Below are 24,561 nucleotides of genomic sequence, written 5' to 3'. Positions count from 1 at the left end.
AACTTGATGGAGGAAATGAAATTGTTTTCAGGAAGACATTCATGATCGATTTGTATGGGAGGCCAAGGCAGGAACCAGAAAGAACCATTATGATCCTTTAAATCCGTGAAGTGCCACTTACTGGCTTAGTGAGGAGAATCAGGTGTTTCTAAACATTTTTTTCTTAAGAAAGCCTTTGTTTCTCAAAGTTACCTGATCTAGATAATTAAGTTTATAGGCTCTCCCTCATATACAAAATGTTTTGTCTGTGGTTTGGAGTAGAGCTAATTCTTCAGCAAGAGTCAGAATCCTGTCCTTGCTTCCGCAGTGGTCTGCTCACCTGGAAACAATTGTTTTATTGACAGCAGTGAGCTATACTTAACAAATTTCTGTTCAACATTTTGTTTTCCTTAAATGGAAAGCTAGCAGGTGCCAAGGTTCCCAAAATTTGTCTTTAGTAGGTGATTAGAATTTAATTTTAAGCATATTACCAGAGGTGTGTTCATTTATACAGGAGCTGTGAGCTCATATTTGCTTTGATTTTTATTGATGGCTACAGACTCCTCTATTATATCATGCCATCATTATATTTATGTAAGGATATATATATTTCTTTTGCAAAGTTCCATACTTAAGTGGTAAACTCGAAATAGAAATCTGTGTGGTATGCCTTGTATGTGGATACTGTTTTCATAAAGGAACTCCACACTGCCCTAGATGATAATGCAACTTGAATTGTTTGTTATGAGAAAGCTAATCTGAGCATATGCAGTGTTTGGAAAAGGTTGAACTGAAAAGAAGGATTAAATTTTAAAGTTCTTGAATGTAAGAAAAAAAAAAAAAAGAAGAAAAGAAAAATCTTGTCTCAGTTTCATCTGCCTGGCCTACCCCTGTGTGGAGTATCATAGAGAAAGTGAGGCAAGTGTGTGGGGTTAGTAAGGAGAGCTGAGGGTGACAGAAGAAACCACTGATCCATAGGAGACCAAGCTCTTCTTGGAACCTGAAGTGTATTTGCTTTCACTAGGTACATCTCTGCTCTGTTTGGACAGTGTTGTTCCTGTGTGAGGGAATGTCGTTCTTTGCTTTGTCTGGAACACATCCATTCTTTCTGGACATGCATAGCAGGAGCTGGGCTCCTTACCAGTTACCTACCATGTTTGGTAGATAAAAAAGGAAACCATGTTGTAAAGTGTTAAGACAATTATTATATTGGGTGATTTCATAAACAAGTGAAAGAAAAGTGGGACTCAGAGTGTATAATTAGATTAAAAGTAGACCTTTTAGAGGACAGCTGTTACTTTTCAAAGTCAGGTCAAGCTAGCAGAGGATATTGGTATTGACAAACTCAGGGAAAGTAATGGAATACTGTCCAACTGTGTTACATGCAACTTGTAATATGTAGTACATGAGCATTTGTGATCCCCTTAATTTTTTGAACAGTTCTTAGTTCAATAAAAAAGAGTTTATTTAAAGGCTTATGTGTGAGATTTGAGTGTGCTACTGGAGATCATGGAGAAAGAGACAAACACTTGGCATCTGCCCAGGCTATTGCTTGTACAGTTCCTTGTTGCTGGTTTGTCACTAATGCATGCAGATAAATTGGCAGAATTGCATGTTTGTTGCCCAACAGCTACATCTATTCTAACAGTGAGTAAAAACAGAAAAAAAAAAAAAGAAGGGAGCTTGTAATGTGGTTTCAAACTAGTGACTTTTGCACGAGCCTCCCCAAACAGAAGGAGAAATCACATCTAAAACAGTGAATTGTGCATATTTCTTAGTTCAAGACTTCATCCATGGGGAGAGACTAATCCACCAACTTGGCTGGTTCCTGAGCTTGTGGCCTCATGTGGCTGCTGTGCTGCACGTTTCTGGAATGAGAGGGGCAGTGAACAAAGAGCTTCAGGTGTTGTTCTGCCTCCGAATTTCTTCTCATGGGAGCAGGCATATGCCTGCAAGTCTCCTGCAAGTGTGGAATTCTGAAAGCATAGGAAAAGAGACAGCAAAGCATCACTCTTCCAAACATACAGTAAGAGACAGGTGGATCCTTATTTCAGATAAATAAGTTATTTGGGTTAAAATTAACATTGGGTGCATTAGAAGACATCCTGAATAATAAATCCTGTGGTTGTAAAGAAAGCCTTTCAATGGACTCTGAACTTGTTGAAATGTACTTTAGTTTATATGTGCAAGGAAAGCAAGTGATTTTACATTCTGCTACTCTTTTTTCTACAACTGGAAACCTTACGAAAAAGATTTAATAACAGATATTTTTAAGATTTAATCCACAGAGCATGTAATGGATTTATCTGGTGTTTTTTTGAGTGATCCTGTGGAAATATGCACCTTCTAAAACAGTGAGACTCATGTATAGCCAGTTTCAACTTTATGAATCCCAATGTAACTAATTAAAAAGGAAATGTTTTTAGTAACAATATGTGAACTCTGAGAATAATTGGGCTGTAATTCAATCTGTCAGCTCTGCTACCATTCATAAACTCAGGGTTTATGAAGGCCTCAGAAATCTCAGTTTGAATTACAGCTTTATTCTGTACATAACCTGTAACAATGTATATCTTAGCATTTCATTTGTGAGACAGAATGTTTTATAATCCTGAAAATATTACTGAAATGTATACTTACCGTAAAATTTCAATCTTCCATTTGGAGGGAAAACTGTATTGCATTGCATTTCTTTTAATTTAGACTTTACATCAATTATGTCAGAGCTTTAACTGTGCATGTTTATATGCAAAAACTGCTTATTTTATATGGTGGTGGATGTGAAAGATTTTTTTTTTATATGTCTCTATTTCAGGTAAAACAAATGACTGTCTGGAGTGTTTACGTTTTATTTAATATTTACTTTGGTTTACTATAGAAATAGTATTTTACTAATTGCCAGAAAATTACCCCCAACCTTATTTAATACTGTTTTTGAGGACAATAAAGTCAGTCATAGGAGCCCAACATATTTGCATATATATACACTGTATTTCCAGATTTTTATGTTTGGACTTCATTCTCTTAATGCATTTCTTAAATCTTCTCTGTCCTCAGGTTGCTGAGTCAAACCATGAAGGAGCATCTCGTACGAGTGGCTAATGAAGCAGAATTTATCCTGAGCAGACAGAGGGCAGAGGATATTAACCGCCATGCTGAATTTGAGGTAAGAAAGGAAATCTTGTTCCAAAAAGCAAAAGACAAAAGCATGACCATCCCACTGTGTATAAGGATTCCAGGCTGTGATATGGGCTTTGCAGGTCTCAGGGTTCCATTCTGAATGGTGCTTTGCAGTTGTAAGGTGATTTGATAAGTTTGCTGCTAACTTTGATGGCAAAACAGGCTGAGCAGAGCAGCTCAGAACTTGCTGAAATCTGCACACCATAGATTGCAGGGGAAAGAATTTTATCATACCAATGCTGCTCTTTTCCATTTAGCAAATATCACTGTATGTGCTAAGGCTGCTTAGCATCACAGTCAAGATACAGGTCTGAAAAAAACCACTTTGCTGAAGATAAGTGGTAACAGGCTGTGAAGTGAAAAATGAGAAATTACTTTCTTTTATCGTTTTGTATCATCTGCTATTTAACTAATCCCTCTCTAAACCCATTCTCCCTATGTTTTACATGCCTCAGTGTGGTTTAGTTATGTTTTCATATTTTCACCCCACTTAAGGGAATCTAAAGCGAAATGATGGTCTCTGTTTTTGTAATAAACTTGTATTACTTCAAACAAAAATACAAGCCTGTTTTCTGAGTCACTTTGGTCATACCTCCAATTTAGGGTCTTGGTTACATTATATATCAGCTTTCCTTGTGCTTTAATTATTGGATAAATGAAAATGAGGCTAAATCTCTCTCGATTCACTAATATTCTACTTAAAGAGTACTTTGTCTTTCTTCTGACATGTGATATTACTTGTGGTTTTGTTTTTAAAATGAAGCATTAAGAGATTGAAGGCACATTTGTGTTTAACATATTTCTAAACTGTTTTCCTCTTAAATCTTTACTTGAAAAAATACTCCCCAAAGATGAAAGCATATTTGTCTTAGACAGTGCTTATGTTCTAAAGGTCATCTGCGTTGGCCCCGGGATTCAAGCTGTGCGTTGTCTAATAACATATCTGCACTTCATCTAGAGCTGGTTACCCCCTCCTGCAAACAGAGATGTTGGAAGGTATCTACAGTACCGTTCTGCAATGGTGAAATAGCAGGCATGTTTCATTTATTACATCAAGGCTTTGGCGACAGTCCTGTGGAGATGAAAAGTGCATCCTTTTGCTCCATTGCCTGATAATCATTGGACTGGGACATGCTTGACATCTTTTGCTCTGGATTTATGCAGAAGCTCCGTGCATGACATGGTGTTATTGATTAGATGAGCAGCCCACTTTTTCCCTTCAGATGCAAACTATGTGCAAAGAGTGGGGTGTGTGTATAGGAAACGTGAGAGAAATGAAGGGTTCTCTCATATAAATACAGGCTCTCTGTGAATACAGTTGTTCAGTGACAGCTGCACTCTTAGCCCTAGTTCAGCCTCAAGATACCTTTTATGGTGTCTGGAAGAAATTTAAACAGAGCATCAACTTACATTTTTAATATAGCTCTGATTTCTGCTGTGACAAGTCTCTAGGATGAAAGTTGGCTGATATTTTAAGCTGATGCTGGTTTGAATCTGTCCTGTCTCAGCAGTGGTGGCACAAGAGAAATGTTTAACTTATCAGGTGGAACTTAAATGGAAAATGGTGTACTCAAATATCAGTGGTCTGTTTATCCAGTTTAGTTTTGTTCCTGTGTTGGAAAGACTTTGAGCCAGCATGACTTCCACAGGTGTAGAAACTAAGGATATACAACTTTTGGATTCTACCAAATGTGTAAAGAACCTGATGTCTGTGGCAGACTTCAGTCACTGTGTGTTCCTTTGTGGAAAGAGGAACCATTAGTCATATCCATCTGAGTGTGCAGGTAATAATCAGAAATCATGTTAACAATCAGAAATTCTGGTGTTCCATGTTCCATCCATGTATTAAGATGTGATGGCTGAAGAAAGTGAGCAGTGATTCTATAAGATTTAGCCCAGGAAAATTATCTATGTGAAAATGTGAGTTTGATCACATTTAAAAGTGTTTTGTGCTTCTGGAAATTACTAGTTGCAGGGTTTTTTTTAAGAAATGGTTGGGATGGGCATGTTTGGTTCAGATCAGAAGAAAGTTTTGCCCTCTGAATGATATGGAGAAAGGAGATGAGACTGGTTGAGGAGAGATAAAGGCCCTCAGTTGCGAAATAAGGAAAGAACTCTTACCCTTCTTTTTTTTTTTTTTTTTTTTTTTTTAATTCAGACTTGCAAGTCTGGTGTTTCATATTGCATATGAAATAATCCATGTTAACACTGGGTCAGCAAAAATCCAACCCCCAATTTTCTTTTCAAAGATCTTAAGGATTTTTACTGCTATCTGATTGTAATTCTCCATTTCTAAAAGTCATGATGAAGATGAGCCTTGCAATATCTGAGTCAGATTTTGAAGAGATTTGCTCTATATTGCAAGGACAGTTTAAAAGTGAAAGGCCAATTTTCTTTTATTTTAAAACTGAAGTCTGGTATTTGGGGCACATAGACGCAGGAGAAAGCAATGGGAAATTTAGGGAAGCTTCATAATGGAGCTCTCTAGTTATGTGTAATTGTATATATTCAGTTAAAAATGGGATAAGGATGGCCATTTTAAGGGGAAGGAAAAGCCTAGGAAAATAGGTAATACAGGAAAAGCACTGCTGTGCTGAAAACTGCATCTTAGAAATGTGATGCAAGCAATTATTTGACTGGTGATAGTTTAAAAGTTGTATGGGTGCCACTCCTGTTTGGTTTTTAATTCATTGCCTGTACAGGAGAGATGTTTTCCTTCCAGAAGTTCTTTGAGAAATGCCCACCTGTCAATTTTTTCCCATCCAGGAGGAGACAGAGAAGCAGCAGTAAATGCAGCATGTATGAACTTTGCTGTGTAAGCTCTGGTTGGGCTTTGCTCTGTCTCTGTGTGGTGGGGCCCTGCATTGGCAAGAACATGGAGAGGAACCCTTTCCATGTGGTGGGATGATCAAAAACATGAGAAGAGTCTCTGAAGCAAGGATATTTTTGGGTTTTGTTTTCTTTTTTTTTCGTCTTGTTGTTCCATTTTTGCTGTAACTTTGGATATGCAGTAAATCTCAAGTGCCTCAGTGGGACAGATTTAAACTGATGGAAATAGAAAAAAATATTTTCTATTCTACATGTGTCTTCCCATGCCAGTTTACTCTCTTTCTGAAACTTAAATGTCTTTTCACTGCTACCTGTATCTGTATAAGGAGTAGTTCCATATAACCTTAAATTTTCTCCGTTGTCCTTTGGGTTTATATGTACATTTCTTAGGTATTTTTCAAATCTCACCCTTGTTGTTTGACAGAGTTGAAAATCCTGAAGAGGAACCCCTTTTTGATAGCTTCATGCTGCCACCCAGGTTTTTTTCTAGAAATGACCTTGAAAAATGTGGTGTTTGTCACTGTGTCTTAGATTATCTGTGCAGACTGCTGTGGAGTCAGGCCTATGGGAATAATTTGATTTGGTGCGAGGAGGGGGGAATTTTGTACTCTAATTGACTTTATTTTATAATTTATGACAGAAGTGCCCATTGCCTTGGCTATGCCTCCTGTCTTCTGTAAATCTCTTGATGTACTTCTGGGTGAATATACATATTTATAGAATTCTAAATAAGTAAACCTGCAAGGTTTTTAGGCATGGACTGTTCAGTCTTTCATCTTTCTAGTGAAGCTTTGCTTTGCTCTTGGATGGATTTAGGCAAAATTCTGTGATACCAAGTCTCAGTGCTTGAGTATTTTTGATGACTCTTCCAGGAGCATGATTATTTTTTTTGCTGTTTGTGTTTTGTCTTGATTTTGGTGTTTTGGGCTTTTTTGCATGGAAGAGTCACATGAAAAGTTAGGAAAATGGAGGAAAATGCGCAATACAAAACTATTCATTATGTTGTGTGTCGAAGAGCAGTGGAGAGTGCCACACAATAATTTTCAGAAAACTTTCTATAATGGCTGGACAAGGATTCTTAATTCTTAGGAAAACAAACCCCTTGGTACTCTCTCCCTTAAATGTTACTGCTCCTCTAATTGGCAGAATAACCTGCCTCCCCAAAGTGTCATTTTTGAGAGATTGTGTGGTGTCATCCCCTTGAATTTTGGTCTTATTTTTTTCAAACTCTTGTCATCCATAGAAATAGAAAGTGCTGGCATTCTTGTTATTGGCTGTTTCTGTTGATTAACTGAGAATTTCACATGACTTTTCCTTTGCATTTGTTGTAAATCATGCTAGGCAGCTAACTTCTCTGCATGATTTCTCTTCAATAATTAAATCTAGCATTTCCAGCTGCTGTAAAATTTGTTGCCCTTTTGTGTTCAGTTATGTTTTTTCATGCGGAAGACTTGGACTTCCTCACCGTTTTAATTCTTATTCAGTGTCAATTTACAGGCTGTGGTGATAAACAGAATGTTTTACTTCATGGCTCCTGCTGGGGAATGAATCTTCAAACTGGTATTGCCTTGACAGAGGTGGGATGCAAGGCTAGGCAAGCATTCCAGTAGTGACTGAATGGAGCTTTTTGCTTTCTGTTCCTTGGCAGAAGGCAAAATCCAGTGCCTCCCTTGATGCATAATCTTCTGTGTTCCAGATCTCTTCCCCTTTGGTGCACTAAGCATTAAATTTTGAAGTATGTTATTTGTATCAGAGGAAGTCACTAAAAGTGACTGCGTGTCAATTCTGGCAGAATACCTGTAAGTCAAAGGGAATGTTTGAGAGCCCTTGAAAGAATTATGGAAAGGTATTTGAGGTTTTTGTAGTTTCTGCATATGATTCTTGCTTCTGTATCTAATAAGTTGCTGTGGGAAACGTTTTAATACTTGACTGGATCCCTATTTTCCATAGTTTACTGGTGGTTTTAACAAAAGCTGCTTTGTTATAGAACCTGTGCATCAAAAAATCCTTCTGTGGCTCTTAGAACATCCTTTTATATTAAGTGTTTTTCAGCACGCTTAATAGTAATGTCCTTATTTATTAAAACAAAAGATATTGTAGTGATTTCAGTGGGAATTCTCTCTTTTAGAATGAGTCAGCTGTGCTGGTTCTCCACAGAGCACATGGAGATTAAGGATAGTGCAAGCTGCAGGAATACGCCCAAAAGTTGTTGTCATTAAGACTGAAAAAATGTAATGGGGCAACATGAAGGAAGCTAGATGTTCCCTCATGGAAAAACTAGGCTTTACACATATTGTTATGAATGGGCTTGACTCTTTCAAATTTAAATTTTAAATAAATGCTGCCCTTTGCATTGGGACGTTTAGGTGTTACAGCACCATCTGTCTGTCACTAGTAGGAAGAAAAAAATTGACTTTATTTCTAAACATATTTTAGAGGTATTATAAATGCTTCAAAGGCATTTACAAAGTGCTGAGCAGAGGAGAATATTTTTTTTTCATGGGAGGATTAACCAGTTTTGTTCTGCTGTGATATGTTGGCAAGTCCCAGACTAAGAGATTAAATTTTTTTTATTCCTGAGGCGGCAATTTTTGTGATTCTCATGTGAAATGAAGGAGACTAAGTGTGGTTTGAAAAAAAAAAATATCCAGGAAGGTTATGCACAGTGTTTTATAATGTTTGAGATTTCAATTTATTCTGTCCTTTCTCACTTCTTTTACATGTTTAACACATCTACTTATCTTTTTCTTCCTGTGAATGATAAACTTCTTTTTTAAAACTGTTTACCCCTCTCATAAGTACTGTTACAGATTATTGTATTCACTAGAAATTACCAGTAAGCTTAAATAATCTATTCTCCGTAGGTCTTTGAATTTATGTTTTTCTGTAGGAATACATCTGAACTCCATCATAAGATGTTCCTATCTGCCCTGCCTCATCCTGCTTTTGTTTAAATATATTTTTGGCATTCAGACTTGATGAGCTTGATCCTTCTTGTCTGTGTCTTGAGTGGCTTGTTGAAAGAAATTTAATGAAGCCTGACTTCCTTTACAAAGGCAATGATAGCTCTTGCCAGTGTGTTTATTCCTTTGTTTGCTTTTTGCTTTAAACACAGCTCCAAGTTTGCCTTTTAGAAATTTCAGATTTATTGCCATGTTGCTCCCAGCAGTCCTCCAGAGTCCATTTGGCATCTTTCTTTCCTCTGGCACTGAGGCAGTTAGAACAAGAGCAATGCAGCTGGTGGCTGTGCTCATCCCTGAGTTTTTCTGGATCACCTGAGTGGGCACTGCCTGCTCTCAGCAGTTGTTCTTGTCCCAGTTTTCTTTTATAGCATTTCTGTTCTGGGGTGGTCATGTGTTCCAGGAGAGCTTTTTACCCTTTGATCTTCTATTAGCTCTACAGAGACACCTTAATGGGCTTCCTCCTCCTGATTTGTTTGAAAAATAATTTAATGCTGCCTTTTATGGCTTTATGCAATTGTTCCTCCATCTCTTTTGACCTGGTTCATTCTGGTTTTAAAGCTATCATGCCATAGTTAACATATTTTTCTGTTTTCCTTTTCTGGGGAGACTTACTGAAGAATTCTAATTTCTTTCTACAGCTTAACCATTCTAGCTTTTTATTTGTTTGTTTTTAAAAAACCCCCTTCTTTTGGATGGAATATGTTTCCTTTGAACCCTTAATATTGTATCTTTTTAAACAGGTTTTGTGTTGTCTATTAAAATGTTTTCCGTGTTTTTCTGCATCTTTTTATATTTATAATATGAAAATTAGCCCAGCCTGGTAAGAAATTTCTTGCTTCAAATGAGATGTTCCCATCAGAAATGTTGTTGTTCTCACCTATTCATGAAAAATAAATCTGTATTGTTTACCTTATTTATTATTCATGTACAGATTTTAATGGTACCTCATGCCAGGTAATGATTCTTAAATAATCTGGACTGAAATAATACAGTGTAAACAGAATGCAATTTTCTAGCACTAACAAAGCAAATATCCTGTTTGTGTTTGATTGGATATTTTATACTAAAATTTCTGTCCAGAGATAACTTGTATTGCTTATGTACCATTTTAAGAACAGCGTTAGGAATTGTTCAGCTTTGAAGAAAAAGCACTGGTGGCAGTGCACATCTCTCCTATGCGTTTTATTGTAACTCAGTTTGATCTAAATGAGAAACACGTTACGTTAAAATAATTCTGATATTGGAGCTGACAAGGTCACAGAAGATCTTCAGGGTTCTGAAGGTTATTTCTCAGTATTTCAAGTGTTAAGTTGGACTTAAATACTCTGCTCAGTTGTAAACTTGAGCTTATTCTTATTTTCATTTAGCATTATTTCTTTCCTGTTATGCGTTTATTGTCTTTGGGCTTCGCTGTCAAGCCTATTACCCTGTGTCAAAGTGTGCATTCTTAAGGAAGAGCTAATTGAAAAATGCTGTAACACTCTCCCAGAAAATACTCCCACTCTTCTGCAATTTGAAGTGATGCTTGAGTTGTAAAATGCCTTTTCCCTGGTAGTGAGTCAGGTTGGATGAGGAGACATCCAACAGTATGAGGATCACAAACAGCATTTCCTAGAGCACCTTCTGTTCATTACACTGTTGTAATTAATAGAATAAAGCTGTTGCTGATAATGGCTGATGACTACACTCAATGCTTACAGTTGGGACGCTGACTCCAACAAGTGTAATGAAGGATTCATTCTAATAACTGCCAAATTATGGCAAAAAGGAGCAAAGATAAAGGTGAACACACTGGAGATAATTTTATATCTAAAATTAGATTATTTTCTGTGTTTTATTATCTAAGGTGAAGTTCCTGTGCTGTGTCATTATTATGATGACTTGGTCTTCCAAGCTTCCCCTCCAGTTCCTCACATCTCCTTTGTGACTGAATGGTTCTGAGTAGCTGAGTGTCAGCAAGGAACTCTCTCAATTCATTATTCACTCATTCTGCAGACTGTTTTTACATATATGTTGCAGAGCCTGAAACAAGCTGACAGGAATTGTATAATTAATGTTAGTTTGACCAGTTCTTATCTCATATTATCTCGCCTCTCCTTCTGGAATTAGATCTACTGATTCTTGTCAAATACCCTTTCTTTGGCTGCTTCATCTTTTACTGTGCTTTTGTGATGTTGGTCTAGTTAAGTCATGATACCTTCTCAAAATGTGACTTTTTAAATGAAAGTAGCTTGTTTATTTGAGGGGAGGATTTGTGCTTACTGATGTTTTAAGAACTTAAATGAAAAAAAAGAAATTAGAGTATTCTTCTGTTGTTGTTATTTCCTGATTTCACACTTCCACAGAAGGTGAAAATATAAATATCAGAACCATTCAGAAAAAGGTGTTAATTACAGCATGATAATTTAGTTTCTGTTTTGCCTACAGGAACTCAAACCTGCAATTTTTTTTTCTATTGAAGCAAACTAGGGAATCAAAGATTTTTTAATAGCATTAACTTTCAGATGAAATGTTTTTTAACCAGTCTTTATAATTCCAGAATTAGTGGAAACATTTATATATTTAAGATTCTTCCATCAAGGCACAGGGAAGCGAATTATTGAAAAGATAAAAATAAATTTGTTTGCTTTCTGTCAGAGTTCATATCTACAGCCAACCTTGATAGAAGACCAGAATGATTTAGACAAGTTTGCTTTGGAGATTCATAACATATGCTTGCTGGACAGAATTGAGTTATCTCTGCTCTAGAGAGTAAGTTATTGTAGCAGGAGCTGACAGAGATGAAGATAACTGAGGGAAATTCAATTACCTTTTAGTGTTTTCCTTCTAATAGGATTCTTAATGTGAAAAAGATCCTTAGATGATGCGCCTGCGTTGCTTTGTGAGATCTGCTTTGATACCTGCATTCAGAATAAAGTGAACTCCTCTTTTCTGGCCTTCATTAAGGATGAAATATGCATCTGATTGCTAAATGGGTGTTAGCTTTTGATTCAACATATTATCATTTGTACTCCAGATGTATTTGACAGTCTTTTGGCAGTAGTCTTGAATATTCTAAATACAATTTCATTTTCAAAAGTATTGTTTTTATGTAAAAAGGTTGCTTATAACAGCGATTGAAGAAAGCAGTCACAAAATTGTAAAATAATTCCCTATACTCGAGTGCTGTCTCTGCCTGGTTTTTCTCTCATTTGGCATTTCCTGGCAAAAGCACCCAAGTTACAAACACTGCTCATGACTGACCTGAGTTCAGGCTGTTGGGTTAAAGCCTGTCCACTTGACTATTAGCTGCATTTCATGTAAAAGCTTTTCAATCCTGAAGTTGTGAGGTACACTGGTGCATACAGGTATTAGGATGTTGTTATTTGTGTTACTTGTAAAATATATTTCGTAGTGTCTGGTGGTTGAAATGCAAATTTAGAAGTGACTTTATGAAGGCAGCTCCCTCTGCAGCTGTGTGTACAAGAACAAACCATGTACAAGGCTGTGTACCTGCAGTATGCACACATTTACTGACTCACTAAACTACTGTTTAGAGCTGAATGTAAAATACTTTTGTTTTTAAACTGTGAACTTTACTAGGGTCACAAAGTGTGCTTTTAATCTGCATTGTTTACCCAAGCATGTGCACACTGATATTTCTATATAAGAAACAAAGAACAAGTATCTTCACATTAGATTGATTTGCAACACCAAACCAGGTTTGGATGTGCCTAAAAGACAGTCCTGATCCTACAGAGTAATGAATTTAAATTCTGGTCCATATTTTGAATAGCTAGCTGTCTTGATCTATTGCTTTTTGGTTAAGCCAGCTGTGGTTACCCTCATCATCATCTTGCTTGGACTAAAATCCTAGTAGGAATTGTCTCATTTTGTTGTTGGTGCAGTCTCCTGATTGAGGCATGACAGTGTTGATACCTGCAGGTTTGTTTTTTTATGTACATGAAGGTGACTTATGAAAATCAGCTTTGGGGCAACATACTGAGATGCTTAGAAAATGTTTGAAAGTGTTTGTCAGTAGTGCCTGAAAGCACTTACGGTCAAGGTTTATACTGTTACCTATATTTCTTCCATTGAGTATTTTTCTCATTTATCTTTTAGTATATTACTCAGGAGAAAATGGTACAAAATTTTTAGTACAAAATGCATTTAGCGTAATAATTTACTTTCTTGTTCCATTGAAAGCCTCAGCCTTTCTCTGAAAATGCTCCATTTTGAATGAAAAATATTGTGGTGTGCAGAAATAAACACCTTCATGAGTGATGGTTGAAAAGAGACAGCAATTGGTTAAATAAAGATTTTACAACTAAATTGATAACATTATCTGTAGTTTGTAGTAGATGGGGATGTTTGGGATCCAGGGAGGTGAAAATGGTGGAGAGCTGTCAAGTCGCATCCATCCAGGGGTGATATTCCTAATCTTTTCTAAAGGCAGACATTTATTTCTGAGTAGATCTGTGCAGCTTTCCAAGAAAGGGAACAAGACTGCACTAATCAGAATTCTTAACTGGAATTGAAAGGTCCTTTCATATTGCCTCTTCTACCTCAGTGCTTTGCAGTCCAGGTTTTCATCTTAACTTCCCTGTATTTAAAGTGGGAATCACTATAACAGAGTTTAAAAACCTTTTCCTTCCTGCTTCATGTTACTCTTTTATTGAAGTGTTTATAGAATGAGTCTCTCTACTGATTTTTCTCTATGACCTAAATGGGAGAAAGCTGAACCAATTCTTTTGTGATGGTCTCAGGTCATGAAAAGGAAGATGTGTCAGGCAGTTAAGTTGCTCTTCTGGTGATTATTTTGTCAGAAAAACTTCCAAGTGACTTAGAAACCTCTGGATTTCACTGTTAATCTGGAGTCCAACTGGAAGTGGCAGAGTCAATCCATAGAAAGATTTACCAATCAGAAAACCAAACTGTCTTCACTATTTCCTTCACACAAGGTGTTTCTTGTTACTTTTCTCACCACTCCTCCCTCCCACCTGTTCCCTGCTCAAATTTTGAAGTCCCTGTTATTAATTCACTATTTTGAAAATGCATCTTCAAAGATTTCTGGCCATCTTGAAAGAAAAGATTTTGATCTCTTGGAAGGTGATGATAGTGACTGATGAGCAGTGCAAGTCCTTTGGTCATCAATTTGGTCATCATTCCATGTTTTTTTCTTTTGTATCCTAGTGCAAAGATACTGGTTTTGGTTGTTTGCTTTTTGTTTTGTTTTGGTTTTTTTTGTTTTTGTTTTTTTTTGTCAAAAATTTACAGGAACAAATTTTAAGTCTAAGTATTAATGCCAAGATAATGGCCTAATGGATTTTGAGAAGTTTGTGCTGCTTCAAGCCTTTTCCCTGCATGTCCTTGCAGAAACTTGAGATTTAAGTCTTACAAAACTATCCTGAATTGTCTGTTGTCTTTAGAGTAGTTGGAGATTCCATCTTTTGTGGCTGATGCCAGTCCTTGACAGATAAAGCAAGCAAAATTCTCAGTTACTGGATGGGTTGCTATATCATAGAGAATGTGTGGAACTTGTGAAACAAATGTTGTCATAACTTGGGACCAGAGGCCAGGGTTGGCCCTGTTCCCTCTCCACTCACCCCAGGAGGACTGGGTCATCCTCACTGGTGCTGGCTCCATGCTGGCCCTTGATCCCAAGGGAAAAGAAAAAAAAAACCCATATATTCTGGCCCAAAGGAGAAGAGGTCCCAAGGGAAAAGAAAAAAAAACAACTTACAAAAGAAAAAAAAATCATATATTCTGACTTCTAAAATATTGATTGTTTTTTCCTGTACTGCCTGTTAGAAACCCCAAATATCTCATTTCTAAGCAGTTGTTGAGAGCCCTGTAGCCAGCATCACTCATCTTGGCACTGGCCCAACGCTGTTTTGCAAGGCAATTTCATATGGTCAGCATGAGAGGAGGGAGGAATGTTTCCTGGGTTATTTCTGAATCACAGTTGTTTGAAGCTGTTCAGAAATTTGGAATATTAGATGTAGTTTATTGGCTGGAGTGTAACTGAACCTGTTAAAGTGTGTGAGAGATGTTGTTACATGGCTCTTTAGTATGTCCAAAATCTGTTGCTTACATGTGTTTTATATAATGTTTTATGTAATTTCAGTAGTTTCTTTCAGTTTTGTGTATGCTTTGTGGAAGCTGCTGATTTTGATTAGTCACTGTACTTTATTTCAAAACCTATAATTTTAATGAGTGAACTGTAATTCACACCAAACCTCAGATTTGTGTTTTAAAAATCCACAGAATTGGTGTTGCTTTTTTTTATTCTGCGTGGCTTTGTGCTCTAAACATAACAAGCTCCAAGTACTGAATTTATTATTTTACACTGAATTGAATTAGCAGAGTCTACTTAAGCAGGATTTGTGCAGTTGGAATGTGTAATCTGTTTTGTGTTCTTACACCAACATCCCTGCGTTCAGCTGTTGGTAGAAAATGCTGATAACTGTATTGAGGGTGAATATGAAATCACCCTCATATCATTAAAAAAAAAAAACCCAGAACAGACAGAGAAAAACTTTGTATGCTGAACTTAAACAGAGCCAAAATCAAAACTCAACAAGAACATCATAACCTTGAATTTGGAATACTTCACAAGTTCTGAAAAGTAGTATTGAAATGAGAAAGAGAAAATTTAGGAAGTGGCTCTTACCTGTTCTTATGTAAAGGTAAACAAATGGTTTAGGGAGTATTATATAATTTTTTAAAGTAAAATTGACAACATAAAGGATGATGCCAGTGAACACTCCTTGGTGCTACATAGTTCTTCATTTCTCTGAAGGGAGCATCTGTGGTAGTTGCAATGCTGTCTCTTACATTGTTGCAGTCTTTTCATTTACACAAGGAGAGCAAGAAAAAGTATCAATTTTAGAGTAATATTCTCAGTCTGCATTCTGTATTGTTCAGTATAAGGATCTGGAGTTGGATGAGTGAGTGTTTTTCACTGAAGACTTCTGCAAAAAAATCCGGAGGCTGTTGTCTTCTCATGCTTCCAGTAATGGGAATATTTCAAATGCTGTCTTTTTATGGATAGTAAAATCACCCAGTTATAAAAGAAATTAAATTGTTCTGCCCCAACAATTTTTAGAGCCAAATGTCAACCTTTCAAGGGTGGTAGAATTTTTTCTGAATAAAAAAAATGTTAGCTAAGAAAACTTCTTATACATCTTATGCTGTTCTACAATTAAAAATCACGTTACCTTAATGCCTGAGAATCAATTGTAAAGGAAAATGTCTCATACTCTAGGTGGAATGCAATACAAAACATAGAATACTGGAAAAAAGGAGAGAGTCAGAAATAAAGTTAAAACAATTTGCTTTTCATAGTTTGATGTTGTAGGAACTCTGACAGGAGGCTTTAAGATAAGGCAGAGGTTAAGCCAAAGCTGGGATTGTGACTCTTAACATGTTTCCAAAATAAGTGAGTAGGAATGATTTTAAAGAATAACTGCTATAAAAGACCACATAGACCATATTTTAAAAATACTTCTCTTTGCTTCTCTTTTTTTTTTTTTTTTTTTTTTTTTTTTTTTTTTTTTTTTTTTGTCTTTGCCATTTCATCATCATCTTAATCAAAAAATCAAAATATCTTGTTTTTAAAATACTTGATCTTGGAAAGAATAAGCCTCTCAAGAATCTCTCAAGAATTTTACAAAGAGGTAAAGAGCAATTTTGGAGTGTAAGTTAGAAACTTGTAAATTGGCAGCACTGAAGATGTTATTCTTGAATAGACTTTGGAATAAAATTCTTTGTAATCCTTCTTTTTACACAGATTCTCTCTAGTAATTTGAAATTTTTCTGACCAAAAAACCCTCAACAAACCAAAACCCACCCTTAATACTTTTGCTTAGTTTCTGCAGATGAAGATGACTTAATGGTAGTAATGAAAGGGCTTTTTTCCATGTGTAGGAAGGAAACACTTTGCCAGCAAATCCGTGTTTGTCCTATTTAGAAGTGTTGCTCAAGGACACATGCCAGGCAGGGTGATCCTTCTCCACTATGAGAGGCTGCAAAGGTCCCCAGCTGTCAGACATCAAGACCACTAAATCAGCTCTTGGAACAACCATGGTAGAAACTGGTGAAGAACAGATGAGTTACTTTTTGGGAATGAATTTGCTTGTAAGGACAATTACAAACAATTTTTGTAATTTTAATTTTTTTAATTTTTTTTTTGCAATTTTCTCACTAAGCCTCATAAGTGACATCTTTAGGAACCCAGTCAGGCCTGAAAACAATGTGGATCCAAAGAACTGATGTTTATTAAAGATGTGCTTGTTGCTGGCATGCAACCCATCATGGCAAGATAGGGAATTATTATGCCTCAATGCTTGTTATCTCAAATGAATGTGACCTCTCTGTTCTTTGTTCATGGGTTGATAGATTTTGGTACATTCTCAAACTCCTGGATTAAAATCAGGGTTGTGTTCTGAATCCAAGACACTAAACAGGGAAACCTGAAAATACTTGAGGGGAGCTATGTATAAAATAGAACCAGAAACACAGACTCCAGACTGGAAGGATATCTCAAGGGGCTAATCTTTCTGCCTTTTGCAAAGCTGGAACTTTGCATAAGCTTGAAAACTGTTTATGAAGAGGTTTTTGGCTGGAAATGAATTTTCTTTGCATGTGTTTTGCAAATTTATAGGGAAACTTAGTTAGTGTGATGTAGCAGGAGTATCAAGCAAGAAATAACAAAATCAACAGAGGCATGTTGATTTTTTTTTTTTTACTTAGGATTCTACATACAATATGAATGTGACTTCTTATATAATAATGAATCCTATATAGAAATACACATTCCTCCAGGGTAAGTTTTGAGACTATTAACATAAGTCAGGTGTTAAATACCGATATACCTAAGTATTTATAGCTGTCTCTTTGATAGCTATAGAAGTTAAAGAATTTTAAGTCATGCAGATGCCTTTCATTTTTTTATAGCCAGAGACTGAAGCCACATTTATAGTGACTTTATTTGGAACTTTATTACAAAATGCTCTGTATCACTTATGACAGGAACTAGTGGTACAAGCGATTTTTTAATAGGGTTCCAAATTAGCCTTTGGTTTATCTGCTCACCTGAATCATTCTGGCTACATTTACTCACTCATTGAGAATGTCCATTTTTTCTATGTTTTAAGTATTTTTGTTTCCCCACTTATAGAAATGCACCTTTTGCCACTAGTATGAAAAATTATTCAGAATTAATCAGATACAAAACTTGTGAAAAATTGGTTTTTTACGTGGTACCTTTAAGGGCTTCCTAACTAGTAAGTTGTGTTGTTCTGAAATCCTCACTGGAATGTGTTACCTGTTCTTAGAGACTTCACTTCAGGTTCAGCTGTGCCACCTGAAGTGCATGTGACTTCCAATCTGTTCAGGTGTCACTCCTGTGCCAAGCCCTGGTGCTGTGAGCTGTAAAAGAGCTGTGCTGGCAGCAGGGTGTCTGGAAATCTGAATCCTGGGGAAGCAGGCGTTTGGCTGCTGGGGCCAAAGCTGCTGAAGTGCTTTGTTCGCACCTTCCAGGCAATGGAAATCCTTACTGTGGTGCTCCCGTGGAATGAGGCAGTTGCAGAGGTGGTGGTCACAATAAGGGAATGATTGAGGACATTTCAGAGCTTTGTATATAATCCACTTCAGTACTTACATGTTTTCAGCTGGTTAAAAGTTATTTTACTCCCTTTTAAAACCTTTAGTTGCATATAAGGGACAGTATGAAAAGATAGCAAAACAAAGTATCCAACACCTGTGAAATAACACACCAATGTGACCTTAATTTGGCCCTCACTAAGAATGTGTAGTGAATCTTTAGATTATGTAAATATATGTCATTTTTTGGACAGAGTGGGTGTTCCTTATGAAATAAGGGAGTGTGCCAGTTCCAGAAGTTTTTGGGGATTTGGCTTGCTTGCTGCACTGGACTAGGAGTTCCTCAGTGCATGCAGCCCTTATCTCTGTGGTGGTGTTGAAACCCCTGAATGTCACAGGGGTGATATTGTGTGCTTGGGGAAAGGCTGAAGAAATCATCCCTGGCTCCTTTTCTTAATATCAAACCTGAGATCACAGAGCCACTTGTGCAGGAGTGCTGAGCTTTACCGTTTCTAGAGTGTAGGGAATTGTACTTGGATTCTTTCTAGGTTGAAAAATGCCTTGTACCCAAATGTAAACCCAAAAAAATGCTAAATTTATTGCCAAAATGTGTTGCTTTTAGGCTCTTAGACTGTTTTAAACTAGAGCAACATGAAGGGACTGCTGATAAATCGGATTTGCAAAAGAGGAGGAGAGGAAACTTCCTATCCTAGTGTGTGATTTGAATGCAAAATGTTTGTATATAACTACAGTAAAAACAGGTCCTTGGATTTGAAAAGAACATTTCTCCCTGCATATTGTTTATGCCAGTGGTTAGCAGTGATGCTTAGAGGGTTAGAATATTGGAGTAGTGTAGGAAATCCGAGTTTCTAGCAAAAAGGAAGAAATCTTACTTGCTTGTGCAAAGCTTTATCTTTGATTCTGATTTGAGGGTGCTGCTGTCTCACAAATAGTATCAATTAGATAAGCATCAAAGAAAAAGTCTAAAAAAAGGTCTGTAATGCTAGTGGACACTGCAGAAGAAATCTGATTTTTATTTTTCTCTGCTCTTCACTATTTCTTTATTCTGACAGCTGCTTTTTTCCAGTTGAACTCACATTAGTTTGTCTCATTTACCTACTGTACTAAATTGAGTTCACTTGAAATACACAATCTGCATAAAAGTGCTGTTGCTAGTGTTTGTTTGGGTTTACTAAAGCTTAATTCTGTGAGACTTGAAGGTAAAAAATAAAGCTGTTGACTCAGCACTGATTAAAGCCAGATGTCTCTTGAGATCCTTACATTTCTTTCTAATCACAAACCCAAATTGATTGTGGTAGATTTTTTTTTTCTGGTCATGGCCATAGTTTTACCAGTCTGTGTTTGGTATGATCTAAGTCAACTGCATGCTTTTTTCCTCCTCTTGTTATTTTAAATGCACATTTTTTTCCCCTCAGGAATGTCTGGCTATAAACCTACTCTTTTTTTTTTCATTCCCCCCCTGCCCCCCGCCCCATTTGTATTACAAACAGTTGATTTAGATGCAGATTCTTTTTAATGTTGAAATCAGATAAAAGGCTGGAAAAGTGGATAAATGAGGTTTGGAAAACCATGGGTTGGAGAGATGAGAAGCCATTGCATTGTGTTCAGTCCATTAAAACAAGAAGAAATAGAAGAGATACTTTGATAAGTGTTCTGCTGGTGTTAACCTTGATGGCTATTATCGGGGGGATGATGCTATATCTATTTCATTGGCTTAAGCTTTTTTCATGCTGAGAGAAATCAATACTTGGAGTCGTTGGATGACAGAGGCATCACTTCAGAATTGACGGTGGCTGTCAGACGTTGTCATTGGTTGACTTTTGTTCGCTGTTGAGGTTTTAAGCTTTCATTTTTCTAAGTCTTATTCAGGAGTCTTTGTAAGATTTCCCTGGGTAGCATTTTTAGTCCAGACTTTAAACCTCAGGTCAGAGGTCAAGTGCAAAGATCTGTGAAAGCAGAGGACTGAGGAGCTCCTTCATTTACTAAAATATCCTTATTTGCTGGGAATTTGCATTAGTGGCAAGACTGTGCGTTATCTTATGGATGACATTTCCTCGTAAGTGACACCCTCTGAGACAGGCTGGTCACAAAGCCAGTAGCTTTTAGCTAAATTAGGCAAAGCAACTGACATATGTAAAAGTGTTCAGTGATCTGAGTTGAAGAATAAAATTAAAAAGGTGCAACATTTCTTTCAAAAACCCTATACTAATAAACTTTTCAATCTCCTGTAGAAAGCATTACATTGTTATTTTGGGGCTGCAGAGGTGCAGCTCCAAAATTGCAATGCAGATGGTACCATGCAGAAAAAATATTTTACTTAACATTTTGTAAAGATAAAAAAATAGTTCTAAAAACTAGGTAAATCCTACTTTTAACTGAAATATAGACCGGCAGAATAGACTAATTTACCCTGTCAGTATTTCCAGAATATTTCCTGCATACCGAATGTACTGTATTTTCATATCTGTGACTTGCCTTTTGGATGACCTTGTGGCCCTTCAGAATTCCAGTTCCTTAAAAATGAATCTTTAGATAACCTACACGTTCAAATTGCCTGCAGTCTTGTCCAGGCAGACAACGGGAGAGAGGAAAAACTCTGTTCTGTGATAATAGCAAAGGATTTTGTTCTGTCCCGGATGAAGGGTTGGAAAATAGAGGCGTCTTGCCTCTATTCCATGCTTAACATACTTCCCCTTTGTAAAATTCTCAACAATCACTGAATTTAAGACTTTTTGGAGGTAATCTGTGAGGTGTGTATATGAAAATGCATTTTTTTTCTCCTTACAACACTTTGTTTCATCCTAAGAGTGACTGAACTGCTCTTGTGATTACAGTTTCATTGCACACTTGCCCAAACAGGTAATTAAACTCATATAGGCCAAGGCAGCAGCGGAAAGAAGGTTTGACAACTCTGTTTAACTGTATCTTATTTGTAAAACCATATTCTGGCATGACAAGGGTGCACATTGCAGGTGCAAGAGATGAAATACTAAAAAAGAAATAAAGCCATAGAAATACTTTTTTGAGATTGTTCATTAACAGAAATCAAGCTGGATTTCTATTTTACATAAATGGAATGATTGGGATTTAGTGTGAAGCATTGACTGTGTACCACTCTATATCCTGCTGTCGCATCTTTGGAAGCGGTGCATCGAGTGAACCTGGCATATGGAAAATGAAGAGAAATAGGGACTTTTGAGTGGTTTCAGAATAGTCTAGTGGTGATTTGCTACTTTAGGATGGGTCTTTTTGGGACTCTTTTAGTGGAACCAGTCTTCTTTCATTCTTATATTCAAAGTATTTGAGAGAAGGAGGTGGAGAAATAACTTGTATTTTGCTGTATATTTGGCATATATTGAGGGTAGAAACGGAACCAGTGAACAACTGGTGAGACCTGTATGCTCAAAGAGAAGGTTGTTCTTGCACAGCTTTCTTAGGGTTAGTAGCTATATACACATGTGACAGCTGGAAAAACTGTGACTTCTTTCTGGTTTTGTCTGCAAAGCATACATTGTAAAGAACGTGCAATGGTTAAGAGTTCTTCCTAGAGTGATGTTATAATTTTATGTGATTGATGACTGTGGGAGCCTCTCAGTTTTGGTGTATAATTGCAAATTTCTATTCATGTTAAGTGGTGAATTTCCTGAAAAGTGGAGTTCTATTTCCAGTTTATAACAGGCTGGTCATGTTTTTGTGGAAGTTGTCAGGACAATAAAAGACAAATTTTTTTATTAGTTTGCCACAGCTACATTTTGAAAATCCTTGTTGGTATTTAATGAAGAATGTGTTCAAAATCACATCATAAAGAGACTTTTTTTAAAGAGGTACAAGTTCAGTATATCTTTTACAAAACATTCTAGTTTGATTTCCATTTTATCATGTTTTAAGGTCAAATGTGACTTTAATGTTCCATAAAGAGACAGAGATTGATAATGGGGAAAGAATAACCCTCTAATGTGATTTATATCTATGGATTTTATGTCAGATATGAAAAGTTGCTGTTCAAATTGTAAAGGAGGATCCATTAAAGAGCACTTTAAAACATTTTACTACTTAGCTTACCTTATTCACTTGTTTTTAGAATTCTGCCCTTTCAGGCAACTTAAAAATAACAGCTTGTGAAACATTTACAAAGTGCTAGAGAGAAATTGGCATCATCATGGGTGCAAAATAGTTCAATGTATTGGAAAAGACAGCTGTGTTCAGAAAGAGCTGGAAAAGTCCTGTTCAGGTTGGGTATGGTTTAGTCATTTTATATTTTTGTGAAGAGGGGTGGCAGAGTGCTTCATGTAGGAATACAAAAGACAATTTTTATGTCCCGTTGTTGTGGAAAGTCAGCTGCTTATTCTTCACTCCTCGTGGATGTCTGCTCATCAGGTGAGCATTGCTGTAAAGTGTGGGGAAATCCTGAGGAAATACCTAAATACATTAAAACTGTTGGAATGGTTCTTTAAAATTTATTCATCTTTTAGTACGTTTTTGTTGTCTAGTGTCTGCGAAAATCTACGCAAGGCGAAAGTTTATTTTGTGGGTTTTTTTTCACATTCTTTCTTTCTGTCACTTTATATGACAAATACATTTATATACACACATATATAAGTAGCATTCATAACCTGCCGATTTTTTTTATTTGCAGCAAGTTTCTAAGGCTTGTACATACATATAGATAAAGTGTTGTTACTGTTTTAAACTTGAAAAGCATATGACATTGTGCTGATAGCTAACCTCTAAGAAATAATTCTACTAGTGTCTGCATCAGCTGTGCTTCACAAAGGAAAAGCAATTTTTTTTTGTTGTTAGGCAGACATTTGTGTCCATTCCCCTAACTAGATCATAGAATAATCCAATCATCGACAAAGGCCAAAATGCTTTGTCTGGCATTTGTGATCTGTGGAATGGCCAGATGAAAACTGAAATTACAGACAGAGAGTGCTGAAGTGGGGAAAAGCCTTTATTGTTTCTGCCAATGCTTGAATTTCTTGAGGGTTTTCATGCACAGCAAAATAGGGTTTTGATAAAAATTTGATGCCCATTTTTTGAGTTCTTTATTAACAGGCAAATTTTCACAAGGTCAACAAAACTCCAAACTATGAGAAAATGCTGTAACAGAGAATCTCTCATAGTTTTTAGTTCAGTTTGTAGGCCTGACTTACAGTTGTTATTTGCTAGAATTTTCTTTTGAGCCAGTTGGCAAGCAGAAGATGTTTGTGCAACAGGTGTAATACTGCTGGGAAAGTTACTGACTTTCCAGTGCTGGCCTGCAAATATGCTTAACTTCTAGAAGCCACCTGGTAAAGATGGATTTAGTCCTCAGATCCATTTTGTTTTCTATCTGAAAAAAATGTGCATTTTTCTCCTTAACTTTCATAGATATATATTTATATAAGCAACAGCAAGCAGTTGGTTGCCCAAATCAAATCAAGAGTCATGGGAGTGGAGTGGTCAGCTAGCTGACATTCATTATCCTGAAATTTGCAATTGTTTTTATATAACTATTCACTTTGTTATAGGCTTAACCACTTTTATTTTATATATTTTGTTCTGCAGTCTGGCCATTCATGGCCATTAATGTGTTGGCTTTTGCTAAATTTTGAATGTGTGTGTGATGTGGTTAAAGAATTCATGACACACCAAGATCCTCTACTTGGTTCTCTGCATGGATTTCCTGTGGGCAGCTGCACAGGGTCTCAGTTCTCAAACCTGGAAAGTGGGTTTTGTATAAGTAATTAATTATTATTAATTACTTATACAAAAGTGCTTCAAAGTTCCTTTGGATGATGTAATTAAAATGCAGAGTAATAAAGTATTTATTTTCTTGCCAGTCACTGTGTGCCCAGTACTCTGCAGACAAACGGGAAGAAGAAAAAATGTGTCACCACTTGATCACAGCAGCCAAGTACCGGGACCAGGTGACTGCAACACAACTAATACAGAAAATTATCAACATCCTGACAGACAAGCATGGAGCCTGGGGAAGCTCTGCACCAAGGTAAGGCGTTCTTGG

At 36.6% G+C, this 24,561-nt stretch overlaps 1 protein-coding gene across 5 annotated transcripts in view; it reads left to right on the top strand.

The window, feature by feature from the left end:
* The window catches only part of LRBA (LPS responsive beige-like anchor protein), a 368,498-nt gene that overhangs the window by 126,644 nt on the left and 217,293 nt on the right, over positions 1-24,561 (top strand). For all 5 annotated transcript variants that reach the window (XM_063156757.1, XM_063156759.1, XM_063156760.1 and 2 more), the window contains 2 exons: positions 3,037-3,145; positions 24,380-24,546. In XM_063156757.1, the coding sequence (XP_063012827.1) occupies positions 3,037-3,145; positions 24,380-24,546 (276 nt within the window). The remainder of the gene's footprint in view (positions 1-3,036; positions 3,146-24,379; positions 24,547-24,561) is intronic.

This window comes from Melospiza melodia, chromosome 5, assembly GCF_035770615.1.
Source record: "Melospiza melodia melodia isolate bMelMel2 chromosome 5, bMelMel2.pri, whole genome shotgun sequence".
NCBI classification, from domain to species: domain Eukaryota; kingdom Metazoa; phylum Chordata; class Aves; order Passeriformes; family Passerellidae; genus Melospiza; species Melospiza melodia.
Note: the sequence above shows the minus strand (reverse complement) of the source record. Positions and strands in the feature narration are given on the sequence as shown.